The 27,714-nt window shown below is 36.7% G+C and overlaps 1 protein-coding gene across 2 annotated transcripts in view; it reads right to left on the minus strand.

The window, feature by feature from the left end:
- dscamb (Down syndrome cell adhesion molecule b) overlaps positions 1-24,442 on the minus strand; it is a 203,557-nt gene extending 179,115 nt beyond the window's left edge. Inside the window, exon 1 of one of the 2 annotated variants that reach the window (XM_051864046.1) lies at positions 22,059-23,761. In XM_051864046.1, the coding sequence (XP_051720006.1) occupies positions 22,059-22,101 (43 nt within the window). In that variant the 5' untranslated portion in view covers positions 22,102-23,761. Of the gene's footprint in view, positions 1-22,058 lie in introns of both variants that reach the window. The other variant, XM_051864047.1, reaches the window with a different exon arrangement.
- Between the last annotated feature and the right edge of the window lie 3,272 nt (positions 24,443-27,714).

Genomic DNA, 27,714 nt, shown 5'->3' on the forward strand with positions numbered 1-27,714 from the left:
GCCAGCGATAGTCAGTATGGATGATTAGTGGATGCAGATACATAATATTGTAATGTGTGTTGACAAATAATATAAAAAACAGACGTCACATAGGGCTAAATGCATAACATTTTAAGAAATTTCTACAGCAGTGGAGATGAAGAATGTGAATGCGTTATTTTCATTTCTGTTAAAGCTGCACGATTCTGGATAAAATGAGAATCACAATTTTTTTGTTGTTTCAAATAGAGATCATGATTCTCCCACGATTCTGAACAGACAAAACTAAACAAAATAACATAATTATTTACTAGAGAACAAAATATTAATTGCTGCAGTCTATTTAAAATATTTAATTATTTAAAAAATTGTTTTAAATGAAGGATTCAAGGGCTCACTCATAACTACACTTTTTTCATTACTGGTGAATCAATGCTTTTGAACGAATCTTCTGAATTAATCGTTCAATGTCAAATACATTTTTAGCAGTCTTGTCACCACCTAGTGGCATAACGATGTAATCGATACAACCGTTATTTAGAAGCGCCAAGTTAATTTTAAACACAGTCTATGGTTTTAAAAGGTGATTTGCTCTGTTTTGATCGCTAACGTAGACTTCCGTGTTTATATCCAAGCTATTATCTCAGTACTTCTGTGATCATTTGGATATTTGTAACGCAGAAATAACAATACTGTGCGCTTTCTCTGGCTCAAACACAGGAAAATCGATGTCATTTAGAAATGAGATTGCGTGGGTGTTTGAATCAAGATCGCGGTCTGTATGTGGACCGCATTAAAGCATTTCAGTAGGCTTAAACAGGTCGCCCTTTACTGCAGATTTAGTTCACAAACAACTGACAGTTGTGACCTAAATATATTTTTCAGTTGCAATAATTAATCCTAAAATTAAAATTTGTAACTTACTTTTCGCCATCAGTCGTGCGCGCACTCAGAGCTTTATGAATCTTTTATGAATCTTTTTGTTTTGAATTAGTGATTCGGATCTCCTATCAAACGGCTAAACTGCTGAAATCACGTGACTTTGGCGCTCCGATTCACTGATTCGATTCGTAAAGCTCTGAAGCAGTGTTTTGAAGTCGGCCCATATAGATATTGTTGAAAAGTCATTATTTTGTTTTTTTGGCGCACAAAAAGTATTCTTGTCGCTTTATAATATTAAGATATATAATATTATAATATTAATATTAAGATTAAGAGGCCTCACTGAGCCATAGGATTTCATCAACAATATCTTAATTTGTGTTCTGAAGATGAACGAAGGTCTTTAGAACGACATGAGGGTGAGTAATAAATGAATTTTTTTGGGTGAACTAACCCTTTAAGTAGCCTACAGTAACAAAGTAAAAATACTTCATTACTTCAATACACTTCATGGGTTCACACTAAAAGATTTTTGAAAACTTATAATATTTTCAAAGTGTGAGAGTCCACACACATGAGGACAAACAATCCTAGATTTAACCATTTTGCTCCTATAGTGTATGGTGTGCCATGATGTGACAAACACAGCACACCACACACAAACAGATTTTCAACCAGAGTCCCGACTGTGAACACGAGAAATCTCTCACAATCTCTCGAGACTTCAGGATAAACATGACGGACGATATGCAGGAAGAATTTGCGTTGATAGTGTTTGGAATGATTTTAGTATGTTTTACAAGACACTTTGTATAAATACTAGTGCTGTTGCCACAAATCGTCAAGCTGATCCTCCATCTCTGCTGTCCAAATCCATTTAACTTTGTTGCGCCATGACTGTGTTTGTTATGCTTCTGTCTTCTGTCATCTCGCTTTCTGATTGGATATTGTTTCGTTTCACGTCATAATCTCCATAGCGTGTGCGCGTTTGTCCTCGGGGTTCCCCCCACACCTCAGGTTTTCTGATCGTAAATATTCAACATGTTGAATATTTACGATTCGCGATCGGGGTGCCTCCGACGTTCTTCTGAGCAGATTCAGCCACTCTTAACACACCTCACACCACAGGAAAATCTGATAAGATAATCTGTAGAACCATCAAGATAATCAGGACATACCTAGGATTGTCGGAAAGGGAGAAATCGGCCCAAAATCAGCCCGATTATCTTATAGTGTGTACACAGCATTAGGGAGTGTTCACACTTGTAGTTCGGTTCTCTTTGGTTATTTTGGTCCGAACCAAAAAAAGAAAATGATTCATTTAGGCTACGTTCACACTGTCAATCCAAATCTGATTATTTGTGTATCTGATTGGAATCCGATCTAAAATTATTGACTGTCCACACTGTGTATTACAACTGTTCAGATCCGATTTGTGTGTCCATGACACTCTTTTGTTTTCCAGAATATCTGTATTGGTTTCTAAAACAACAACAACCGCAATATGAGGGGTTTGCAATACAGATGTTGTCTTATTTACAACATGACAACATGTAGCGGCTACATTGAACTACTGCGTCTCCTGACGCGGTGTCAGAAACTTATGAGGCTGGTATGTGTGGCTTTATTCAATGCTGTTGTCTCCACCGGTCTCAAAACATGTCTCCGTTATATTGTCATTTTCTGCTCGTCCAGCACTTTGCAACAGCACAACCTTTTTTGCAGTGACCTTTTTTGCAGCAACTGTCTCCTAAAGGAGACCTGATTCCTGGGGGGACTCGATTTCTCACCACACCGTTTCATGGGTGAGACACTGCAAAAGACGTGAGACACAAGTGCAACAGCCAAACATGTCCGCCAAACAATAGGAAAAATGGAAAAATAGAAAAAAACCTGTAAAGAACTACTACTGTATGTTTGATATTTCATGTTTGCATGTTTTTAATTTTATTTTTTTGCCATATCGCCCAGTCCTAGTTCCCGCCCTACTGGTTGTGCCAGGTCTAGTGCAGGGTGTATCAAACTGTATGTTTGATATTTCATGTTTGCATGATGGTGACAGGCTAAAAGGTGCTGTTATTTTCTGTTTTTACAAAGCAAAGCATTGGCTGTTAATCGTAGCCTATTACTGGTGTTATTCATTGCTATTACTTTTTGGCTAAGAAATATGTAGCATTTTTTCTTATTTTATATTATTTCTGAGTATATAGAATATGTTTAGGATAAGTTTGTACAACATTTGCCTTCATATTTCATGTATATTTTCTGCAAAGATATTTAAAGTCATTGTTGATCACTTCAGGTGTGCTGCACTTGGAACTTTTTTTAAGCAGATGGTTAATAAAATGAATGTTACTTGAATCATATTGTAGTTACGTTTTTAAGTTGACTAGTTAAACATAAAAAAAAATCGTAATCATGAATCGGTCAATCGTTCTGAAAAAATGGAGATTTTATTTTTTTGCCATATCGCCCAGTCCTAGCTCCCGCCCTACTGGTTGTGCCAGGTCTAGTGCAGGGACGGCACTGTGTGCCCTGGACAGGATCATGGGATATCTGCTTCACAATGACAGGCTCTGTCAGGGGCCTGGGGTAATTAAGGCTGCACTCAGAACACCGCCTGGGGGGCTTTGGGTTTGTGGAGCAGAGGGGGGAGATGGGACGAGACAAGGTGCCGAAGGGAGCGGCTGGGGACGGGCGTTGCGGACCGAGGACAAGGTAGGGGTGAGCGGGACAGGGTTTTTGCCACTGTGAGTATGCACTTCTCTCCTACAACCCCCACAGGCTTTAGCACTCGCAGCACTTGCCAAATGACTGTCTCCCAATTTGCTTTCATGAATATTAAGCAGGACATGACAGACGAGAAAAGGCCTGCCGTCTGCTCGCCTGTGATATGTGCAGACAGATCGGCTCTCTGATGTCGGCGAAGGGTAAAGCGCGCCGAGTGTGGCCCTGCGGTGCGCCTCTGATTCCCGTTGTCATGTTTTAAACGAGCGAACGTGAGCGGCTCGTTAAGAGCCGACTTGGCAGCAGGCTGAGATCGGAAAACGAAAGCGCTGCTGACTTTAATGTCTGAATTTGCCCAGCTGATGGCACGAACGAGGCTGTTAGTCAGGCAATTTCAATCTAAGCACTTCCACATTCAAAAACTTCTAAATCTATTATGGCAAGTCACTTAGCCAAGTACAGCAAGATAATATTTATCAACGATCGTGTCAGGTCGGATCTCTGGAGCTGCAGCTGAAGGCTACTGACTGGCATCTCTTAATTCCATAAGTAATTAACAATTATCAAATTCATTTAACCTACACACTACGTTACACACCCAATCCATTTCAAGCCTTTCTTAGAGCATGAACAGATGACAAACACAACTGCTTCAATACATTTTAATTAATTCTAATAAGCACTGTATATCAAGAAGCTACAACAATTAGCTACTGCCACATTTCATCACTTTAGATTTTACAACTAGACTCAAGGTGTTTATCAGCGAGATTTGCCGCTCCATCGTGGAAGGAGTTGAAAACAGAAACATGAAGTTGGGCACTTTCTTTTCCCTGTAGTGACACTTGCAATTTTTTGTGTGTCCTTTTTCACATATGAAGTGGATTTGATGTAATATTTGTCAAATACACAGATGTTTCAGAGGTTTTCATGTAGTAGCAGAAACACTTTTTATTCAATACTTGATGTACTGCTTAGCACAACGCATGGATATACAAGAATAAAGTTCAACATTAGAATACACTATGCAAATATCAATAAAGTGGGGACTATTTTTTTTTTATCAGTTCCATTTTTATAAACATGACACAATATAACTTTAAGGTTACATGAAAAAAGTTAATTTTATAAAAACAAATTTGTTAGCAATAAAAATATGTTCTAAGAACGTTTTGCTAACATTCTAAGATATAAAAACTTTTTTTTTCTGAATGTTCTTTGAATGCTCAAAATTTCCATTTTTTTTAAATGTTCTAAAAACATTTTTTCTTGGTTACTCGGAACATTCCATTTGATCATTCTTCAAACGTTATGGGAATTGTACTTTTGAATGTTCTCTGAACGTTCTGAAACAAGTATTTTTTAAAAAACGTTAAACGAATGTCTAGCTGAAATGTTTCAGGAATAAAAGTTCCATGAACGATGTACTGTATAAATATTAGGGCTGGGTAAAAAATATTGATTTCTCGATTTTAATTGATTCTCATTTTAATTGATTCTTAAATCCCTAGAATCGATTAGTCTATCCTGTTTTCAGTTGATGAATAAACGGAACATTGTAGCGCGCCTCCCATCCAATAAATCACAATAAGTTTTGTGCTTTGTTACATTTGATATGAAACAAGGTCTCAGATTTCAAATTCTGTCCATTTTATTACGAAATTCAAAAAATAAATACCATTTTGGCGCTCTTTAATGTGGCGTGACAGATCGCTGTATCGCCTCAGTTCAAGAGAAGTGGCAGCACGAAGCGAACGTAAACTGATCATCTCCTCCGCTTTAATACCAGTTACAGCACAAAATAAACATGAATGAACATCTGAAGGTATGTTACAAGATACAGTACAACTTACTGAAATCTGTATCATGTCTCATGTAATCGTTCAATTAGTGTTTCAACCGCGGAAAGGCAGAAAAACCATATTCAGTGACCATAAACTCGTTAGTCAGCTAGAAAAATTAATTCTAGAGAGGAGCATTTTGCTAAATATATGAACCATATTACATATTCATTATAATTTTTAATGTTCTTAAATATTTAATGCATGTTTGAATAAATCTGTCGAGTTTTTAAGGTAACTATGAACAAATGTTTTATTAACGTTACTGGAAAAACATTTGTTCATAACTTTAAGACAACCTTCCCAGAATATTAGCCAAAGTTACGAGAATGTTCCCTGTTAGCTGGGAAGGCGTCAGAATAAACACGAAACAAACATGTTCATTGTAACATTGTAATCTGGAGAAACTGAAACTCTTGAGAAACTCTTGAATCACTCTTGCGGTACTTTGATGCCATGCATCACAGCGACCTGCTGTCGGCGCCGTCTCAAATCGGACAGAATTTATAACCAGCATGCATTGCTTCAAGTTAGACACTGATCAGTCTTGCGCAATGCCACATTTAGTCAAACACACCTTCAGCCCAATTCTGTTCACTTATCGCCTAAAACACCTGGCTAGCTCCAATCTGATTGGCTGGCTTTTTGATATGTTTGGTGCATTTAAAGATGTCACAAGTACTGTACCAGTATTTTGGTTCCACAAAATCTGATTTGTGTAAAAATATCAGATCTAATATTTAATAGGGTCTCATCTCTGATTAGATATCAAATAATGATCAGTGGAACTTCAAAGACCACATTGCAAAGACAGCAAGTGTAACCCCTCTTGTCTAAGCGGGACTCGAACCCAGGTCTGCTGCATGGGAGTCGGGTGCGCTAACAAGGAGGCTAAAACCCACAGTCCCTAGAGTCCCTCTTAAGATCAGGGGAGTGAGGTTTACACGCACAGCTCTTACTGTCCTACGTCCATTATACAAGGTCATTCAGATTTGCATTGCACAACATCAGAAAGCTCTGTCTGTGGGATCCTCATCCAGGCCCTTGTCATTTCTAGACTGGACTATTGCAATGCTTTTCTGGCCGGACCTCCAGCATGTGCAATCAAACCTCTACAGTAGATACAAAATGAGCAGCAGCTTGGCTGGTCTTCAACCAGCCCACAAGAGAGCCCACGTCACACCTCCCTTTATTTATCTTCACTGGATCATCATCAAGTTCAAAACATTGATGCTTGAATACAGAACAGCCACAGGCTCTGCACCCTACTACCTTCACTCCAGTGAATGAGCGGCACCTCATGGTACCATCACAGAAGGACAAAACGCTTTCCAGAACATTCATGTTCACTGTTCCTCACTGGTGGCATGATCTTCCTGACCCTACTCAGACAGCCAAATCCCATACAATATTTAAGAAAAATCTAGATTATTATTAATATTAGGGATGCACCGATCCGATATTCAGATCGGGTATCGGCTCCGATACTGCCATTTTTGCCAGATCGGGTATCGGCCGGATGGGACCGATCCAAATCCGATATTGTGCTTGTACTATTCTGTGTTATTGTTAAGCTCCACAAAAGGCACAAAAACATTAAAAAGCACCATTAAGTTTACGTGCACTATATTCCAAGTGTTCTGAAGCCATTCCATAGTTTAATTTGAGGTACAGATAAATATTTAAGTCGTTAAATTAAAGTTCACGTAAATGCCTCCCTCCGCTGCGGCTGTCAGTCATTCTCAATTCAGCATTCAAACTGCGTGTCGCATTCGGTTAGTGCTGCTCTGTATGGGAGCCATTCATATTATATACTTACTTTTGTGCAATGAAAGATTGTTAATAGCATTTTTTTTTGCATTAATGTTAATAGCATTCATATGTTGCTGCCTCAAAAAAAACTCTGCTATAAATTTAAAAGAAATGTCTTTTAATTTTATTGTATAGCCTATATTTATATACAAATATATTTAGTTTATGTCATGTATGACTCAAACATTCATGAAAAACAAGCCATGAGTCATGGGTGAAGGAATCGACTGGACTCCTGTTTATTTTTAATGTCTACCGAGCTAGTGAAGCTATTGGTTTATTTACAGTTGTTGCACTGATTTAATAAATAATTCACTACATTTGTGTCTGTTTGTTATTTTGTTTTACAAAGTTAGTCAAGTAATGTCTAAGTCAAGCCTGATACCTTGCACAAGAATGATCCCAGTTTCTTCCACACAGTGAGGCATACAGTTCATTAGGTAATTTAGCACTTTTTTTATTATTACTTGAATATCGGATCGGTATCGGTATCGGAAGCAAAAAAGGCGGATCGGTGCATCCCTAATTAATATTATTTTTGTTCTTTCACTATTTCTTATTTCTCTCTCCTGTGAAACTTAGTACTAGCACTTCTCATGATATAATAATTAAACAATAAACATTTATTAAATTGCTTATTAATAAATGTTCACCTTTTGATTATTTTTCTGATTTTGTGTGTCTGATTTTTAATTTCCAACATTTAACCCAACCACTGGGTTAAAACAACCCAGTCGCTGGGTTTGTCCATTTTCAACCCAACTTGGGTTGTTTTTAACCCAGCATTTTTTAGAGTGTAGGATAAATTGCTTTGTTGCATTAGTCATTTGTAAGTCGCCTTGGATAAAAGCGCCTGCTAAATGAATACATTTAAATGCAGATACTGTATAAATCTGAATAAGGCCTAACAGTGTGGATTCAGCCTAAAGAGAAGTTCACATTAAAGTCGGCATGAAATAAAAATCTATCTATTTTCTAAATGTTATAGATCTTATTGTGAACGATTAATCCGTGCATATGTTTAATCAAAATGTCATAACTGGACCTTCCGCTGAAAATGACAAACTTCTCTCTGGTGATGTATGCAGGACTCCAATCATTTAGTCTGCTTAAACCCCGTCCCTGCAAGCTCACGTTTATCTGCCTCCACTTTTCAGTAAAAAACGCCCACATCTGAAAAACCAATGAACAACTGATGCAAGTCCCCACCCTACATTGTTTTTCTTTTTTGATAATCCATTACACTCGGATGTACATCACAATATGGAAGAAAAGGTCTTCCATATTCCGTGACTATAACAGCGATTGGCAGCAACCAGACATTTTCAATGAGAGTTGTCAAATCCAGAGAGACAAATGACAGCAACATTGACAAAGTTTGGATAAAACCCCACAACTACCAATGGGAGCACAGAATGTGATCCACATAATACAGTTGGATGCGGCAGCAAAATAGGAACTTCTATAGTTTAGCTTCAACCTAGTTCAACTTTCTAAATTTCTAGCTATCCTGAAGCTATCCTTGCTTATCTGGTTCAGGTGCATTTAGTTAGAATTGGAGCTATGCCTGTGAAATAATTTGTACCATTTGCTTGTGGAGAGACAGAAATTCTTTGTTGTTTTCTGTAAAACTGCTTGCGAACACTGTCACATCATTATTTAAATGAATTTGTTTAATACTGTGGTAAAATCTGTGGTAAAAGCACAGTCAGAAGTGGGCAGTTCGTGGTCTGGACCAGTGGCCGGGTCCATAAACTGCTTCGACTAGTCTTACAAGCTAGTCTTTCAATTTTTTTTTTCATAACGTTTTTAAGTCAATTGCATAAAAAGGTAGATTGGTCTAATTCGAATGCGAAAAGTAAAACTGGCTAACTGTAGTTGGTCAGGCTAGTTCTCATCCAAATTTGTGTACTTTTAAGCTGTTTTGTAGTATAACTAGTGAAAGTAGTTAGTGTTGTCAAAAGTACCGACAAGTCGAAATTTTCAAAATGTGATGATACCAGCACTTCCCCCTAGCATTTTGAGCGCTGTGAGTGGATTCTGACTAAGTTAATCACCTCTGATCGGCCATTGTGTTCACGCACTCAACAGATACGTCTGTGATTGGCTACAATGATCAACGCTTCAAAAACATGTTATCAGCGGATCCATCTATCAACGGATCCCTAATATATTCGCTGATAGACGGATCCGCTGATAGATGCCTGCTTTCAAACGCTCCCAAAAACACTCGCTGAAGAGCATCAAAGATGTCTATTTACAACATGTTTCTGAAGCGTTGATCATTGTAGCCAATCACAGACATATCTGTTGAGCTCATGAACACAATGGCCAATCAGAGGTGTTTACGAATCCACTCAACAACACTCAAAATGCTGGGGGAAATGCTGGTATCATCACATTTTTAAAATTTCAGTACCGACTTGGTACTGAAGTCGGTACTTTTAACAATTCTAAAAGCAGTGTGTTCACACTGAAATTTCCAAAAAGAAAAAGTGCACTTTAAATACCCGGATGAAGTAGAATATTGGACACTTCATGCACTCAACTGTCGCAGCTTTAATTACGTAGCGGTGGGAGAGGGGCTATCAGACAGATGTTGACTGACAAAATAACCTTAAAAAATTCACAAACTACAGGGTTAAGTGTGTCATTTGGGACACAACTATAGTCTTAACATAGTGGCTATATTAATGCAACTGGCCCAAGACCACATGTTGCTAGTCATAGATCCAACCCAATCTTGCGAGAAAGCATAATTATTTTACAAAGTTGCAAATCTGTATGATGTAGGAAAATAAAATAAGCCTGCAACCCAAAACTTAACCCTCAGTGAGGCATGAACAGGTCATAAAACTGTACAAATGAGATTGTTTGGAAATGTACAAATGCGTACAATTGCATTTCGACAACATTTTTTCCGAAATGCAAAAGAATTACGAATTGTCATTAAACTATGTTGCACAACCTGGCAACACAACACAGGTCTGAAGAAAGAAATAGTAAAAAAGAGCAGGATGTAGTAATGTTTTAATTTGAAACAAATTCACTGGCCAGACCATTACTTTTACCAGAACTGTACTGAGGGAATACCATGTATAGTGATAATCGCAGTTATATCACCTGATAATACCACAATACTTATACTATATATATATATATATATATATATATATATATATACACACACCCCAAGGTAAATGTCCAAAAAGCCATAGTATGTCTGGAGGAAAAACACAAAAACATTGTCGTGGTATCATGAGTAGTAGTTTTCTGTACAAATGATCCTCTGAATGTTATCTGGTTAATGTTAGCTGATTAGCATGATGTTAGCTATATTTCTTCTCAAGTTTTAAGAAAATGTGTCTAATCAATAAAATCTGACTTCTAATCTTGGCGCTTCCTAAATAAGAGTCTGTTATTGGACAGGGGCAGAGGGAATAAAAATTAGGGGATACAAGAGCTCTTCAGTGGGAAGTCAAAACTCCTGTGTCAACATACAGAGAAGCCTCTATCTAATGACTGAAAGGAAAGACTATGAGACCGGTGTCCAGAGAGGCTGTCCTGCCTTGACGGTTCATAATGATGTAGAGCATCTTTACAAACAAGCATCCTGCCTTCATTAGAGCCAGCGAGAGGTTCAACAAGAACCCTCATTGTGGTCAGCACAACTCCGGATAGTGGCTGTTTTCCCTCCTTGGCACGTAAAGCTGTTCTGGGTTCAGTAAAAGACTTCCTCTGTGTTGTCTTTATCATGGTGCAGGTGTCTGTTTCAATAGCATCTGTACACATCCGTCTATTTGAGCTTGCAAAGGCTAATGCCCAGCTCGGTTAGCTGTGTGCGCTAGTCAACGATGCCAAACATCCCAGTCCACATCTCAGTACACCTGGTCATTACTGAGGTCCTATATAAGACAATATGTCATTATCTCTACAACACAAATGCTATATAATGATTAATGACATCAATGACACTGATGCTAATTTACTGACAAAGATGTGGATTCTACACCAGATCCAGTTTGACTCAAATTCAGTTTAGAGGGTATAGTATGTGAAAACAGTGTGCAATAATCTTTCAAACAGTAGTGTGCTACATTGTTACATCATATGCCTTAATAAATTGTTTAATTTTGTAAGTGGTGTTCTGTTATGTCGGAAATAAAAACGGAAATTCTTACTGCATGTAAGAATGTCTTAACATTTGCAAGCCCAATCAAAAAAAAGAAAAGAAAAGAAATGGTTGATATAACTTAGTTTATTTGTCACACTTTAAATGGAAGGTCAAGCTAGGCACATTGCATTGTGGGATACAGTATCCAGCACATCATGGTCTGTTGCATATTTCACATTTTGGAAAATGTATCTCATTATCTGCACAGTATGCATACCACAATTTACTGTGAAATGTAGTAAAAGTAGTATGGTATTCTGAACATAGCCATAGACTTTAAGTATAATTTATACAAACAAAAGACCATAGTGGGGAAGTTAACCTCGTAACATTAGCAAGCTGACTTTGCCACTGATCACCGCATTGATAATAAAATGTAAATTTCATACAGCAAATATCTATAAATGCTTTGAATTTGTAGAATAAATCCAGACTACGTCACTGATTTTATCGCCAGACTATTAAGCTTTTTACTAAATTAAGTACATTTTTCTGTCATTTTTATCTGCAGACTTTTCTGTCATTTTCCCATTTTTTGAAGTCAACATGAAATGCATGTTATTCCAATTATAAAACAATGTTAATCTATGAAAGAAAGAAGAAAGAAAAGTGGTGTGTCTCAATCAGCTCTCAAGGTGGTGAATCAGTATAGTGTGTACACAAATTCAGGCAGTGGTAAGGACTCTGACTCACTACACATTATTTCCGGTGACATGACAACGTCCTCAGTGTACAATATCACTGCTGGTACTTATAAACAACAGCAGAACTAATATCTTTCTGACTTTTTTTAAAATGTTATTTACAGTGTTGGGGGAAACACATTACAAGTAGTCTAATGTGAGTTACGTAATCAGATTACATTTTTCAAGTAACTAGTAAAGTAACACATTACTTTTAAAAATTTACAACAATCTATCTGAATTACTTTTTCCAAATAAGTAACGCAAGTTACTTTTTTTCCCCATTTATTGACCGACACCTCTCCTTTGCCCATGTTGAGAGAAATCGTGAGTAAGTGCAGAGGCGTTGTGTGCGCTGTGTGAACATGATTACAGTAGTTCTAGACTAAAGCTGCGTTTCCAGCGCAGGAATTTCCCCAGGTACTAGGGACTTTGGGGTGGTACTCGATGTGTTTCGACCGCAGGAACCAGGGTCTAAATTAAGTTCTGGGTAAAAATTTACCCTCAGAAAGTCCCTGCTCACGAGGTAGTACTTTTTCAGGAACTTTCAGGGGTGGGACTTGGGCGCTGAACACACTGATTGGTTGAGTTCACGCAACATTTTGATTGGTTGACTTCACGCAGCATTTTATTTCAGCCACCATTTTTTAAATTAAAAATTTACAAAAACATCCTTGATGTATTTAATCTCACATTATTAACCAATGTCTTTGCTGTTGACCTTCGATGATCCAATTCAACCATACTAATAAGCAAAAATGACTTTAGATAAACATCACATTCGTGTTTCATTTTTTTATTGCTGAAGCAAGAGTTGAACTTCCTTCTCCTTTATTCTATTCTTCTGTGATCCAGAAAGGTTTGTTTGAGCTGTGCCCTCTACTGTACAGGTGTGATTTTCCTTCAGCCTAAAACTTTTGATGCGAAAAGGCCTTAACATTTGCCAAAAAATAGAACTTTTGTTGTTGTTGTTGTTGTTATAAAAAGAAAAAAACAAGCAAGCCCAGCCCAGGTGAGAAAAGGTAATGCAAAAGTAACATAAATTACTTTCCATAAAAAGTAACTAAGTAATGCAATTACACTAAAAAAAAATGCTGGGTTAAAAACACTCCAAGTCGGGTTGAAAATTGACAAACCCAACATGCTGGGTAGTTTTATTTAACTCAGCTATTGTTTAAAAATTACTATATGGCTGGCTTAAACTGAACCCAAAATAGGTTGGAAATTAAAAATCAGACACATAATTACTAGAAGCAACAATAATAATCAAAAGGTGAACATTTATTAATAAGCAATTTAATAAATGTTTGTTTAATTGTTATTTATTACACTTATTAATAAATGTTCACTTATTAAACATATTTATAAATGATAATTTCCAACATACTTTGGGTTCATTTTAAGAAAGCAACACAGTAAATTTTAGTTAAATAAAACTACCCAGCACATTGGGCAAACATTTAACCCGCTGGGTTAAAACAATCTATTCGCTGGGTTAAAACAACCCATTTTCAACCCAACTTGGGTTGTTTTTAATTCAGCATGTGTAGTTGCTTTCTTAGTGAGTAACGCAGTGATAAATACTTTGCTCGTTACTGCAACATTTCAGCCGTAAATAAGCTATAAATGTTAACCAGATTATGTTCACTACCTGTGTAGCGACGTATCTGTTTTTTAGGGAGCGAACGTTTCAGTGCACTGGTAGGATTCCTTAAAATGGCTGACTCCCTGACCAGTGCCCTGACTACTGAACTAGGGAGCTGATTGAGACGCATTTCTTGATTTGAGATTTTCTTGAAATCACCATGACATTTTCTTTAGAACTAGGCAAAATTTGCCCCAAATTCACATTATCATAATGCAAAAAAAAAAAAAAAAGATTACTGTAATGTAAAAGATACTTACATTCTCATTGTTATAATACAGCAATGAAATCATCTTGTCCAATAACTATTGGATTTTAATACTAATAAAAAGAAAAAATATTAATAATAATATTATAAATAAAGATAATGCCACAATGCGAATAATAATAGTATATTACTACTATGACTAATATAATATTATTAATAATAATAATAATAGGGTGAATACAGGTAAATTGGGACATTTTTGACATTGAGATGATGAGATGACTGGGGGAAAATGCCCAATTATCCCAAATTAACCCTAACTGTCCTAAAACAGACTACATTGTCTTCAAGCAAAATATAATTTCATTTTCTTTTGATTATAGGGAAATATATGAACTGGCCATTTTTGACAGTTTTATCTCTTTTTTTTTTTTTTTTTTTGGTACTGTTGTTGTTTTTCCGTTTTAGTATCAAAATGGTTCATGTCCATCTGTAGGCTACAGTGCTGTAGTGTTTTCTAAAAGGAAGGACACAGTGCACCCCTCCCCACCCCTCTTCTCTGCAGAGTGTTTCTCTTTCCATTTCAGGTTGTCACGTTCCTTTTTTTTTTCCCCCTTCTTCTTCATGTGTGCTAGCAAGGTGACAGGAGACCGCTGCTCCACACAACCAGCCAGCCAGCCAACCGAGCAGACACAAATATATTCAGAGCATTTAGTACCCTGGATTAATCGAATTATAATTTAATCATCTGATCAAACAGCAATTAGCATAATCACTTGTGGGGAACAGCTGATAGAGGAGAGAGAGCAACACATAATAAACCTCAGGCAACTGCCGCTCTAATGAGACATTTAACTGCTAAAACACACATCAAAACGCAACATCTTCATGCTTTCTGGAGCTGAGACAGCTGTTATGAGCTGAAGGACAATAATGTGTTTCAAATGCAGCCATTTAACAGGGAAATCATGCTGAAAGATGCGTTAAATTATTTAAAACCAAAAAAATTAGGTCTATCCATTGTGTAAATTGAGAAAAAATAATTACGCGACATAAAAAGGCATTATAACAATATGCAAAAATGACAGCATGATATAATAACAATTATCAATAAAACTGTCATAAAATAAATTAAACAAAATTATTTTAAAAAAATATGCTTTAAAAGATCCCATATAATTTTACAGCATTTACACCAACTATAGTATTTTTGGCAGAAATGGTTACCATACACTCTAAAAAATGCTGGGTTAAAATCAACCCAAGTTGGGTTGAAAATGGACAAACCCAGCGAATGGGTTCTTTTAACCCAGTGATTGGGTTGTTTTAACCCAGAGAATGGGTTGTTTTAACCAAGAGAATCCAGCAAATGGGTTGTTTTAACCCAGCGATTGGGTTGTTTTAACCCTGAGAATCCAGCAATTGGGTTGTTTTAACCCAGTGAATGGGTTGTTTTAACCCAGCGAATCCAGCAAATGGGTTGTTTTAACCCAGCGATTGGGTTGTTTTAACCCTGAGAATCCAGCAATTGGGTTGTTTTAACCCAGTGAATGGGTTGTTTTAACCCAGCGAATCCAGCAAATGGGTTGTTTTAACCCAGCGATTGGGTTGTTTTAACCCAGTGAATGGGTTGTTTTAACCCAGCGAATCCAGCAAATGGGTTGTTTTAACCCAGCGATTGGGTTGTTTTAACCCAGCAAATCCAGCGATTGGGTTGTTTTAACCCAGTGAATGGGTTGTTTTAACCCAGCGAATCCAGCAAATGGGTTGTTTTAACCCAGCGAGTCCAACAAATGGGTTGCTTTAACCCAGCGATTGGGTTGTTTTAACCCAGTGAATGGGTTGTTTTAACCCAGCGAATCCAGCGATTGGGTTGTTTTAACCCAGTGAATGGGTTGTTTTAACCCAGCGAATCCAGCAAATGGGTTGTTTTAACCCAGTGATTGGGTTGTTTTAACCCAGTGAATGGGTTGTTTTAACCCAGCGAATCCAGCAAATGGGTTGTTTTAACCCAGTGTATGGGTTGTTTTAACCCAGTGAATGGGTTAAATGTTTGTCCAACATGCTGGACAGTTTTATTTAACCCAACTATTGTTTAAAAATGACTATATGACTGGTTAAAATGAACCCAAAATAGGTTGGAAATTAAAAATCAGACTATAATTTCTAGAGGCAACAATAATAATCAAAAGGTGAGCATTTATTAATAAGCAATTTTAATAAATGTTTATTGTTTAATTATTATTCAATAAACATATTAATAATGTTCATTTATTAAACATATAAATAAATATTATTTTTGGTTCATTTTAAGCAAACAATTCAGTCATTTCTAAACAATGGTTGAGTTAACTAAAACTACCCAGCAGGTTGGGCAAACATTTAACCAACTGCTGGGTTTGTAAATTTTTAACCCAACTTGGGTTGTTTTTAACCCAGAATTTTTTTTGGAGTGTGGTCAAATCTTGGACAAGGAAATATGAAAACCATATTGATACTGGTCTTGTCTTGCTAATACTGATACCACAACAAAGACCTTCAACTTAACAAAAAATGCTGGTTTAAAAACAACCCAAGCTGGGTTGAAAATGGACACACCAAGTGGTTGGGTTAAATGTTTGCTTAACCTGCTGGGTAGTTTTATTTAACTCAACTATTGTTTAAAAATTAATGTATTGCTTGCTTAATATTGACCCAAACTATGTTGGAAATTAAGATTTATTAATATGTTTAATAAATGAACATTTGTTAATAAGTTTAATGAATAATAATTAAACAAATTGCTTATTAATAAATGTTCACCTTTTGATTATTACTGTTGCCTCTAGTAATAATGTGTCTGATTTTTAATTTCCAGCATATTTTGGGTTCATTTTAAGCCAGACATATATTCATTTTTAAACAGTAGTTGGGTTAAATAAAACTGCCCAGCATGTTGGACAAACATTTAACCCAACCGCTGGGTTAAAAACAACCCAATCGCTGGGTTTGTCCACTTTTTTAACCCAACTTGGGTTGTTTTTAACCCAGCATTTTTTAGAGTGTATGGTTAATTTGCAGCGCAGTGATGAAGATACTACATGTGCGCTTCCATTCTCTAAAGATCTTGCGATATGAATAATGTTGAAATGAACGAGAACATGACAGTCTCGCGGCTGGGCTAAACGCACGTCCACATCATGCAGTACATACGATGCATAGCAGACATCTGGCAAAAGTGACAGTGCTGTGAAAGGGGGCAGCTAAAAATACCAACCACCAACTTGGTCTTACATCTTACAGTCTATGCCATGTTTAAAAATATATCACAATGTTGAGAAAGCAAGCTCTGGTCATTTGTCACCCTGTCACTTTCTCCCACCTAGGTCAGAGATGCCTCAGCCTACATTCCTCTCTCTGGGTCTCTTTTTAAAAATAACAAGACAGCGGTGGAGGGAAAGCACATGAATACAGAGACGCATACTAGAGATGATGGTATTTTACCGAGGGCACTGATGACAGACAGGTCCATTCGGTTGATGGATATTAGGTTGATGTCATTTCCACATACTGGATGGATAAAGCACTGCATAAAACAACAATTAAGGAGTTTTTTCTTTTATTTTTGCAATTACATTACTTTTTTGTCAGAAAAAAAATGTTAAAATATTTTTAAATGCGATCTTGAGTGTGTAGACTGTAAAAAAAAAAAAAAAAATTCATGATTTTCTTTTCAAACCAACTTCAATAATTAATGTGGTTCAGATAACATAATATTTTGAGTTTCTGTTGATTAAACCAATCACCTTAATTGTATCAACTCAAAGTTTTAATTTCAATGAATTTCAATAATTTCTCAATTTTTTTTTTAAGTTAAACCAACAAATCTTTTCTTACACTGTAGTTTCTATAAAAAGTAATACACTAAAATAGGTGTTGATCATAATAGAAAAATCATAATTATTGAACATTAAATTGATATCATTTTTCAAGTTATGTTTTCACGGTCAAAGCAGGTGACACATTTCCTTGAGCTTTCTTTGCTTTCTCTGACTAAAAAGTAATGGGGACCTGTTACCGCAACTTAAATAAATGCATTTATTCTAATTTATTGTTTTAATTAAACCTTTTAAGTTGAAAATATTATTTTGTAGAGTTCTGTTGACATAATAATGTTGATCATTACATCAACTTAATATCGTCTGTAATTTAAACTCAAATTTCTGCATTTATTGCAGAAATAAGTTGTAGTAACTTAATAAAATTATCTTGATAACTTCGGAAATTAGGCAGTGGATTTCTAGTTCCCAGCATGACAGCTGTTGATTTGAACTGAAATAGATAAGATTAACTGGTTCCAGGGCTACAACCCGGGTAGTTGGAGCGACTTAATTTTTCTGAGTAAATTTGTGTTTATGCTACAAATTATTAAGTTCCTCTAACTCAACGTAGCTTGTTGGTTGAACTCAAAGTTGTCATAACTCAAAAAAATTGATGCAATTTTGAGCCAACACATTATTTTTTTTTAGAGTGTATTAAGGTTACAGATGAGAAACGTTTTCCCTGCCATATTTAAATGTAATAAATAATTAATTAAATTTAAATAATAATTGTTTAAAAAAAAACCTAGATGGTTCCCTTAAATGTTCATGAGTTTGAAACAAAATATAGTTAAATCCAGTAATAACAATAATAAATGCTTTTAATAATCAATTAATTTACAGTAAATTAAATAACAGTTCACACCTAATAAATAAAACTGACATCATAATGTGACAGGACAACTATTTCACCATGTTGTCCTCAAAATGACCTCTATATTTGTCCTCTAAGTCTTTCTCAGATAACAAATCATCTCACATTCTTTCCATTATTTATAGCAATACAGCTCGTTTTATTAGAAATATGCTTTACATTTTGTGGTTGAATTGTACTGATATCAACACTTTACATTACAGTCCTTCATGCATCTTTAAGTATACAGTCCTTAAGTAAGTACATAAAAACTATGTAATCTAATATTATTCAAACTGGCTAACATTAAAATCAGTGGGTGGTTTGATTGAAAATATCCTGATACCACATGTGTCAAAGGAGCAGAAACACTTAAATTGCAACAAAATTAGCAAACACACACAAAAAAAGATAATGTAAATTGTAAGAGTTAAATATGTACTTGAGGATAGGGACACTAACTCAGAATCTGTAAATATTGTAATGGAGGATTGCAGGGCACAGGTCTTACAGGACTATCTCACAAACTTGAACAGATGGGCCTCTAATCAGCAAACTGCCTTAATTGCCCCCAATAGATTAACAGTTGCACACAGCCAAATTTAGTCAAATCATTCCTCGCATTTCTCCTTATAGACTCTTGAAGAAATCCCAGTTAAACCTGAAATGAAGTCATTATTCTGGATCATATCATTCTGATTACTCTGTATAATTCAGTTACTGCGAGGACTGTGTAATCCTCAATAACAACAGCATGTTTTTCACAGGATTTAGACGGCTGAGATTATAATCCGCAGTGCCCGCATGCGACTGCATGTGTTTTCTGTGGACAACAAGTGACGGATTATGATTTTTGAGTAACAGATCTGAGGTGGTTACACTCCTCATTCACCTCAAGCATATTATTGTCCTTAAATCGAGGTGCTGAACACTCCCTTTTATTAGACGTCTATAGAACTTCAATATATGCAGCTGCATTTCTTCGCACAACATGGCTGTCGTGCAAATGCAACAGTTGAAGGGTTTCTTTACTTATTACAGAAAAAAAATCAATATCTGTTATACGATGCTGCATATATGATTAAAAAAATATATTTTTTTAAATCCCAAATGATTGAAATTGAGCTCTTAATAAGAAATCTAATTTTTATCTGATAATCACTGATAAAAACATGTTCCTAAATGACACCTATTCAATCGATGCCCTTTTATTGAACGTCAGGGGTCATTCATTCACACACACACACACAACGGCCTTATTTGATACGTGACTATGGCTCTAATAATAGAGGTTTCCATAGTGACAGGCCAAGCAGCATGTGATAAACCTTCTAGATTAGAGGCTCGAATGTTCTAGAATACAGTTGCTTTCTGAGACGAGAAAGTGGCCACTTACTGTATAATGGGAAGCTTGATTAATCTCATATCTTTGGAAAAAGCCACACTTGTTTAGTCATATTCAGAACTTTTCCCCACTTAACAAATTAGCATATTAAGACGTCAACAGCTAACTTAAGATTTTTAAAAACTGCTGCACACGCATCAGATGTAATAGAAATACAAGAACGAGAAAGAAACAGCCAAAGCACACTCAGAAAGATCAGGAAAGCGTCGGGCGATGGTGACTGATGAGCTCTTACTGCTCTTTTATGAGTTTCAGCGGAGGCAGGGTGGCGCAATTTCAATTCAAAGTTATTACAAAATACATCTCAATATTTTTGATTTCATATTTGCCCCAAGTGAGAAACGTCTCGTGTTCAGAGCTCAAACAGCAAGAGTGAGGGTGTGTTTATCTCCCTCCTCTGAAAAGAGGGATTATTTGTGTTGTTTTCTAAGGGTGAGCTTTCGTAACATCCTCACCGCCTCAAAATGACTGCCATTCAGAGCTTCACATCGAGGACTCATGCCAGCGTTTGCCCGATAGCCATTTTACATCAAATCTTCAAGGGTCTCTGTTCCTTCTTTTGCATCATGCGATAACCTTCCCTCGACAATGTCTGTCTGTCTGCAATTTTTCGAGGAGATAAGTCTATTTTCCCGTCTCGCTTCATTCTGTTTTTCCCCTCCATGGCTCTCTCCTTATGTACACACCCTTCCATGTTTGCACCTACTGACCATCTCTCCAGTTCTGCCGAATCGCACCTTTTTACACTGCTGCGAAGATGCAGTATTAAAAACAGGTACGAAAGAAAGGAAAATCATGCTTAAGGCACAATCGGCCTTATAAAATATAAAGATGGCTTTAAATTTCTCGCTGCACACACATGAATCCACGCAGGCGCAGTCCCTTAAGTACACACACACACACACACACACACACTTATTAAGGCGTTGTGTAGTATTTACTGCCCTGCATTTGTCTTACGGACTATTTTTGTTTTCTATTTCGTCAGATTTTTACATCACTGATTAATTTTTGTATGCTTTAAAGTCTCATTTTAGATATGCAATTCAAAAAGTATGACCCGCAAGCTAAACACATAATTTGTTTTTAAAGACTCTAAGCATATAATACATTTTGCAAAAAAAAAAAAAAAAAAAAAAAAACCAGATACAAATTTGATGTCTCACGTGTTAACGTGATAAAAATTTAATTATATAAAGGAAATGACTGTTGTTTTCTCTTTTTTTTCACTGCTATCCACTCACTGTGAGGCTCAAGTGCACAACAGGGGTGTATTACAAAAATAACTGGATGAAATAACTTCATTTGACGCGCCTACATAAAATATTTAAATATTGCATTGTCTTAATTGTCTGCTGTCAAACGATTGTGCTCATACAATAAACAAAAAATAATAATTCTATGCCACGATTTCTTTAAAATCATCTTTAAAAAATAAAGCCGTTTTAAATCAAACAATATATTGCTGTAGTTAACTAAATTAAATTGGACTTTGTTCATTTAAAACAGTTGTGCGGACGGGGAAGGGCGCAGCACACAGAACCAATATAAAAAACGTTAGTCATTATAGATACAAAAGACCTTTAAAATAAGATATGCAACGCTGAAAATCGAAAGCACATGGATGAGTAGCTTCTACAACACTCCGTGTGATAAACAAGAGGTCACATTCATTAACATCTCCCCATGCGTAAAACAACCGACAAGAAACCTGTGCAATACCTGCCGGTGTGTGCACGGGAATCATTACATGAGGCTTTTGCAGTACGCAGTGCTTATATAGTGCTGCCATCACCAAGGCCATAATGTGACTAATGGAAGGTGGTTTTTATAAATGATTAGAGGAGGGAAACTCTTCCAGCCTAAAGGTGACCACGCGTAATACCATTAAAAATCTTGAAATTAATTTGCATACACCTTTTCCTGAATGTCCTGATGAGAGTAAATGAAGTTTGAAATTATGGAGAGAGGTAAAAAATGAGGACTAACCATTCAGGATGCTCTGGAGAAAGAGAAATGCCAATATCCACATGCCCCGCTGCGTTCAATCCCCAAGCTAGATTTTCCTCTTTTCACTCCGCACACTTTGTCCACAGCTTTTTCCTGATCCCCCACTCAGAAGGTTAAAACAAAAGCCAGTCCTGATTTCCTGTGCCAATGACTTGAGAGGATCTCCACCGTGCGTATTATGTGTGCGCTTTTGCGCCCGGTCGTTGCGCATGAAGGATGTGCGGATGTTCTGGTGTGATTGTCTTGGTTAAAGCTCTCCGGATGCTGCTGTGCTTCAGGGGGGGATGCTGGGTGCAGGTGCGATGCTGATTCAGGAGCGTCTTTCCACGGAGCAGGTGGTGATGCGGAGAAAGAAAACTTTCAAAGCAAAAGCAACGGTGCCGTTCAAGCGTTTCATTTAAACCAAGGGGAACCAAGTATTTTTGAAAAAAGGGGAAGAAAAAGAACTAAACAGGGGAGAATAAATCATAGATGTTTAATCAGAAATGGGAATGGAAAGAAAGTCCGGAAAAGCTGAAGCGGCAGGAACAAAGGTGAGATCCCAGAGTCAGACCATCTTCTTGAGCACCTCTCGCCGTCCAGCAGGCTGCAAGCAGGCGCATCTTCCTCCTGCGTGGCGCTTTAATCGCATTGGTTCGTGTGCTGCTAACCCTCTCTGCCTCAGAGCATTAGAGAATAACCCTCTCTCTCTCCCCTGCCTCCACAGCCTGGCTCACTGCTCACTGCCTTAAAGGAGCCGAGACACTCCTCTGAAGGCTGAGGGATGAGGAGGACACACCTATTTCAGGTGCGCACTTAGTATGAACGAGGGAAAAAGTCCCGCGCGCGGTCTTAGCTCGCGAATCTTTAATATCAGCGCACCAAAGACCTTCTTCGTGCTTTTTTTTTTTTGTTTGTTTGTTTTTGTTTTTTGGGGTTTTTTTTTTTGTTCAAATTGAACTTCACAACCAAATTGTATTTTTGTCATGTTTGAGACTATCTATGCTAGAGCATTTTTAAAAGTTCACAGAGTAAACTTTTAGCTGATATACACATTTAAAATGTATATATGAAAACTTACCTTTTACTCAGGGCTGTAAGCATGTTCTGTCTATTAAATGAAAATGTACCAGCTGCTAATGCTACAGGCTAGCAAATAACAAATCTTGAAATCTCGTTTTTGGTCGTTGCGCCATTATCTCCCACTGTATGCTCGGATGGTTAACCTGATCACACCACATTATTTACAGTAAGTATTCCTGCGCTTTGTGTCAAGGACTTGTATTTCTGTCAATTACTGATTACAGTTTTTGCTCTTAACAATTAATTTTTAGTTGAACTGTGCTTGACAGAACCTATGCAGAACCTATGTGACTCTAAAAGAGACTTACCTCACTTTAAACCATGTACAAAAAACAAGACTCACTTCCTAAACATGATGTCAGAAATATCAAACCATTTCTAACTGAAAGTGCAGGGGCCAAAAGAAATTCTGAGAAAAAAAAAAAAAAGTATTTTATGGGGTAACAAATTAGAAAATGGTCTTGTGAATCTACATGTTTGTACATGTACATGTTTTCCTTGCAGACTGATAAAAGCCTGTGCACCATTGGCTGGACAACAATTTAAAGGGATAGTTCACCCAAAAATGAAAATTCTGTCATCATTTACTCACCCTCAAGATTTCTTTCTTTTGCTGAACACAAGAAGATATTTTGAAGAATATGGGTAGCCAAACAGTTGATGGACTCCATTGACTTTCATAGTATGAAAAAAAAAAAAGTCAACTTTTTGGTTACCGACATTCTTCAAAATATCTTCTTTTGTGTTCAGCAGAAGAAAGAAATTCATACAGGTTTGGAACAACTTCAGGGTGAGTAAAGGATGACAGCATTTTCATTTTTTGGGTGAACTATCCCTTTAAGTACAGTACACCTGTGGCCCAAAACAACACCTCACCTCTGCATATTTCTGTTAGCAGCAAATCTCCATGACGTAGAGGAGGTCTTGTGAGAAACCAATTCTGTAAGCTCAATTGTCTGGAAAACATTTTCTGCTAAACCCATTTTGTTGTTTTCTATTTTCGCTGTTGCAACAATGTCACCATTCAGTGGTGTTGATACATAAAGAAGTATGCGTTGCATTCACATCACTTCCTCAAAGGGGCTATAGTGGACATTAGCATTAACTGTCCTGTTTTATAGTCATACTGTATGCATGTTGGAGTAGATCATGTTTCTGATCTAAATCTTATGCTATTAATGTAATTGCACATATGGCAATTATTTAAACATCTCCCAGATGCTATATGCATGACTGGACGGTCTTTTTGATGTGGTCTGTGGATATATATCGAGAAGAGGATGGGACCAAGTACTGAACCCTGGGGTACCCCGATGCTAGTTGATGTAACAATTAATTATTCAATAGAAATTACAACATTACTGCACAAGTATATATTTGTTTATCATATTTATTTTAAAAATAAATAAATAAATAAATACTTCTAATCTTCTTCTGATTCTGTCATTTAATTTCAACCAGATAGGACTTTTTCCCCTCTGTATGATATACATGGGAGGGAACAGTTGCCTTAATGTGAAATACTTTTATGACAAGGACATGTAGATCACTTACAGTGTGAAATTCAATACACCAGTCCCCTCTCAGGGGCATACTGTGTGAACCACTGACTGCTATTGTCATGTCATAAATCAGGGTAACTTATACCCTCAATACACATGAAGGTAACATTCAATCACAACACAAGCAATAACAAGTGCAAGTAGTGACAGATGCAAAATATCAGGATTTTCTGTCCTAGTAGTGTAAATAGTAGTTATACTGTAAATCAGTGTTCCCAACTCTATTCCTGGAGGCACACCAACAGTGCACATTTTGGATGTCTACCTCATCAGACCTACCTACTTCTGGTCTTGGAGTCCCTATTAACGAGCTGATGTGTTGAATCAGGTGTGTTTGATTAGGAAGAGTTTGAAAATGTGTAGTGTTGGTATGCCTCCAGAAACAGGGTTGGGAAAAACTGGTGTACATAGTGGCAGACAGCATTTGCACCCCAGTGTATTGTAGTACATTATAAAACAGTATGCAATAATAACAGTGTTGGCGCCATGACCGGGCCCGAGGGGAACTGACCATTTCAGTCTTTGTGCCCCCTTACTTCTACGCACATAGTTTAGTAACATATAACATATTTATTAAAATCATAAATGGATGCCTTATTGGGACCTTACTTATCCCTATCCCTAAACAATGTAAGCTGCATGCGTCACAGTCAAGGTGCTAGTCCATGTGATCAACACATGGACACCACATCCAATTTTAATTACATGCCTGTTAAATATCCAAATATTTTCAAAATATCCTTCATTTTTTTTTTTTAAATAGAAAAAGGTTTGAACTCAGGTCAGTTGCATAAAAAGCTAAATCCACTATCCTTACTCTCCATGCCACCGCTCCTGTTACTACTGGGTTTCTTTTGTTGTTTTGTTTGGTTCAACCAGACAGTGGTGGGTGGAATTAGTGTAAATAGAATTTTCCATCAAGATGGTCACTTTTTTGATACTCTGTATATTTATTCATTTGGCAGATGTTTTTATCTAATGCAACTTTGATTTAAAAGAAAAAATATGGCATTGAATGATTTTTAAATCAGAGAGTAGCACAATCCCAATCACATTATGAAAGTGATATAAGATTCATGTTAAAGCCATCAGTGGGATGATGTGGAAGATATTTCAGCTTGTTCATGTTCTACACTTAGAATGACATTGACCAGATACATGGTATAAGTGGTTATTATACCCACTTGGTATCGAGAACCACAGAGTATGACACTTATTTTCAGTGGAACACATTTTCACATTAATACATGTATGTACATGATACATCACTCTGACCATGAAAATTCAACACACCGATTAAGAAACTTCTTAATCAAGTCACACATTCACATGGTAAAATAATTTTTAAGTGGAATGATTGCAAACAGATTTGGCTAGCTGTCCATGATAAATCTCATCTTGTGTTACGATTGGCAGGATTAGATGAACCCACTCATGCCAACCTTTGTTTATAACTCCATTTATAATTATTATAAAAACATAAAGCATGTGTTCATTTCTTACTCAAAACACAGTTCTTGACTTCTTTTTAGTTGTAAAAATTCAGTAAATCCAGATCACTAGTCACTCAATATAAATTAATTTAAATCGAATTGTGTCCAGATTTACAATTTTGTGTTGGACATTATAGTAAATAATCATAATCAAATAAAATCAATGTCTGACCAAATATTTAAACAATAATAGTTGCCTGACTTTCTGTCAGGTTTTAATGTTGTGAGCTACTTTCACACGCATCACAGTATTCCATTCCTCTGTCATAATCAGCCATTTCAATGTACACATACGCAAGTTGACAGTCGGTAAGTCAGTCCTGTTGAGAGCAGCCCCTTTGTTTTGACAACTCCACTGAGGCCTAGTTTTCCCTTACAACCAAACACACACCGGTCTATCGGCGGCCAAATGTCAGCCCGCTGACTTCCAGACATCCTGCAGAGGATCGGGTTCCCCTTTCACTATGTTGCCCATTAGCCAGGAATAGATCCGTCTAGAGCAACGCCATATGATCTCTTTTGTTACCTTAAACAATAGTGGCGATAAAGACATGAGGCACGTGTTGAGAACTAAATATAACAACGAAATGTAAAGTTATCTGCTGGGTGTACTGTCACTAATGCACCATTTACAAATACATGCCCATGAGAGCCAGAATTCACCTTACAGATCACTCAACGCAGACATGCACAATATCCATAAATGTAGTGTTAGAATTGCCATATGTATACTGTATCTCCCAGATAAATCAAAAGTCAGTCTGAAAATATTAATTCGCCTAAGAATAAAAATTACTAGCCATTATTTAATCAACCCTCGTGTCATTCGAAACTTTTCCATGCAACACAAAAGTACAATTACAGTGGAAAATTAATTGCTAAAGATGGATGTGTAACCTTTCATGAGAGTTGTGTCAAATGCCTGTTGCTATATTACGGATGCTATACTTGGATGAGACTTAACATAACTGATGTAACATCAGTTGTAACTTAATTCACAACAAACTGACTGGCAATATCTGGTATGTGCAATCACAATTCAGCCCTCAACTTCCTCCAAGACTAACGGTTTCACTGACACAGTCTTGGCACACTGTTTTGAGTGACCTAAATAAAAATGTCTTAATAAAGCCATAATTTATTTACAATTGATTAAAAAGCATATACTGTATAATTTTGAACAGTTATCTCTCCTTCAGAAGTTACATGTTACATACATTTACTATAGGCATCACTGTAAATAAAAAAAGACTGTAAGGTAGAATGGTAGCCAAAGAGCACAAAGTGTAGAAAAACAAAAACGTTTTTTATTTAAATAAACAAAACACGCAGGAGATCGCTGAAGAGTAAATAACAGGAACTTGGGAGATTGCATACCACAAACGAACAAACGAGAACCAACAAGGATTAACTGGGGTTAATCATAGGGCTTTAAATACATGGCAAACAAAGGAAACTAGAAGAGACACGGGTGAAACTAATCAGTAACTAAGGCAACTAACTAGGAAGTAATCAGAG

Source organism: Ctenopharyngodon idella, chromosome 15 (genome assembly GCF_019924925.1).
Source record: "Ctenopharyngodon idella isolate HZGC_01 chromosome 15, HZGC01, whole genome shotgun sequence".
Taxonomy (NCBI): Eukaryota; Metazoa; Chordata; class Actinopteri; order Cypriniformes; family Xenocyprididae; genus Ctenopharyngodon; species Ctenopharyngodon idella.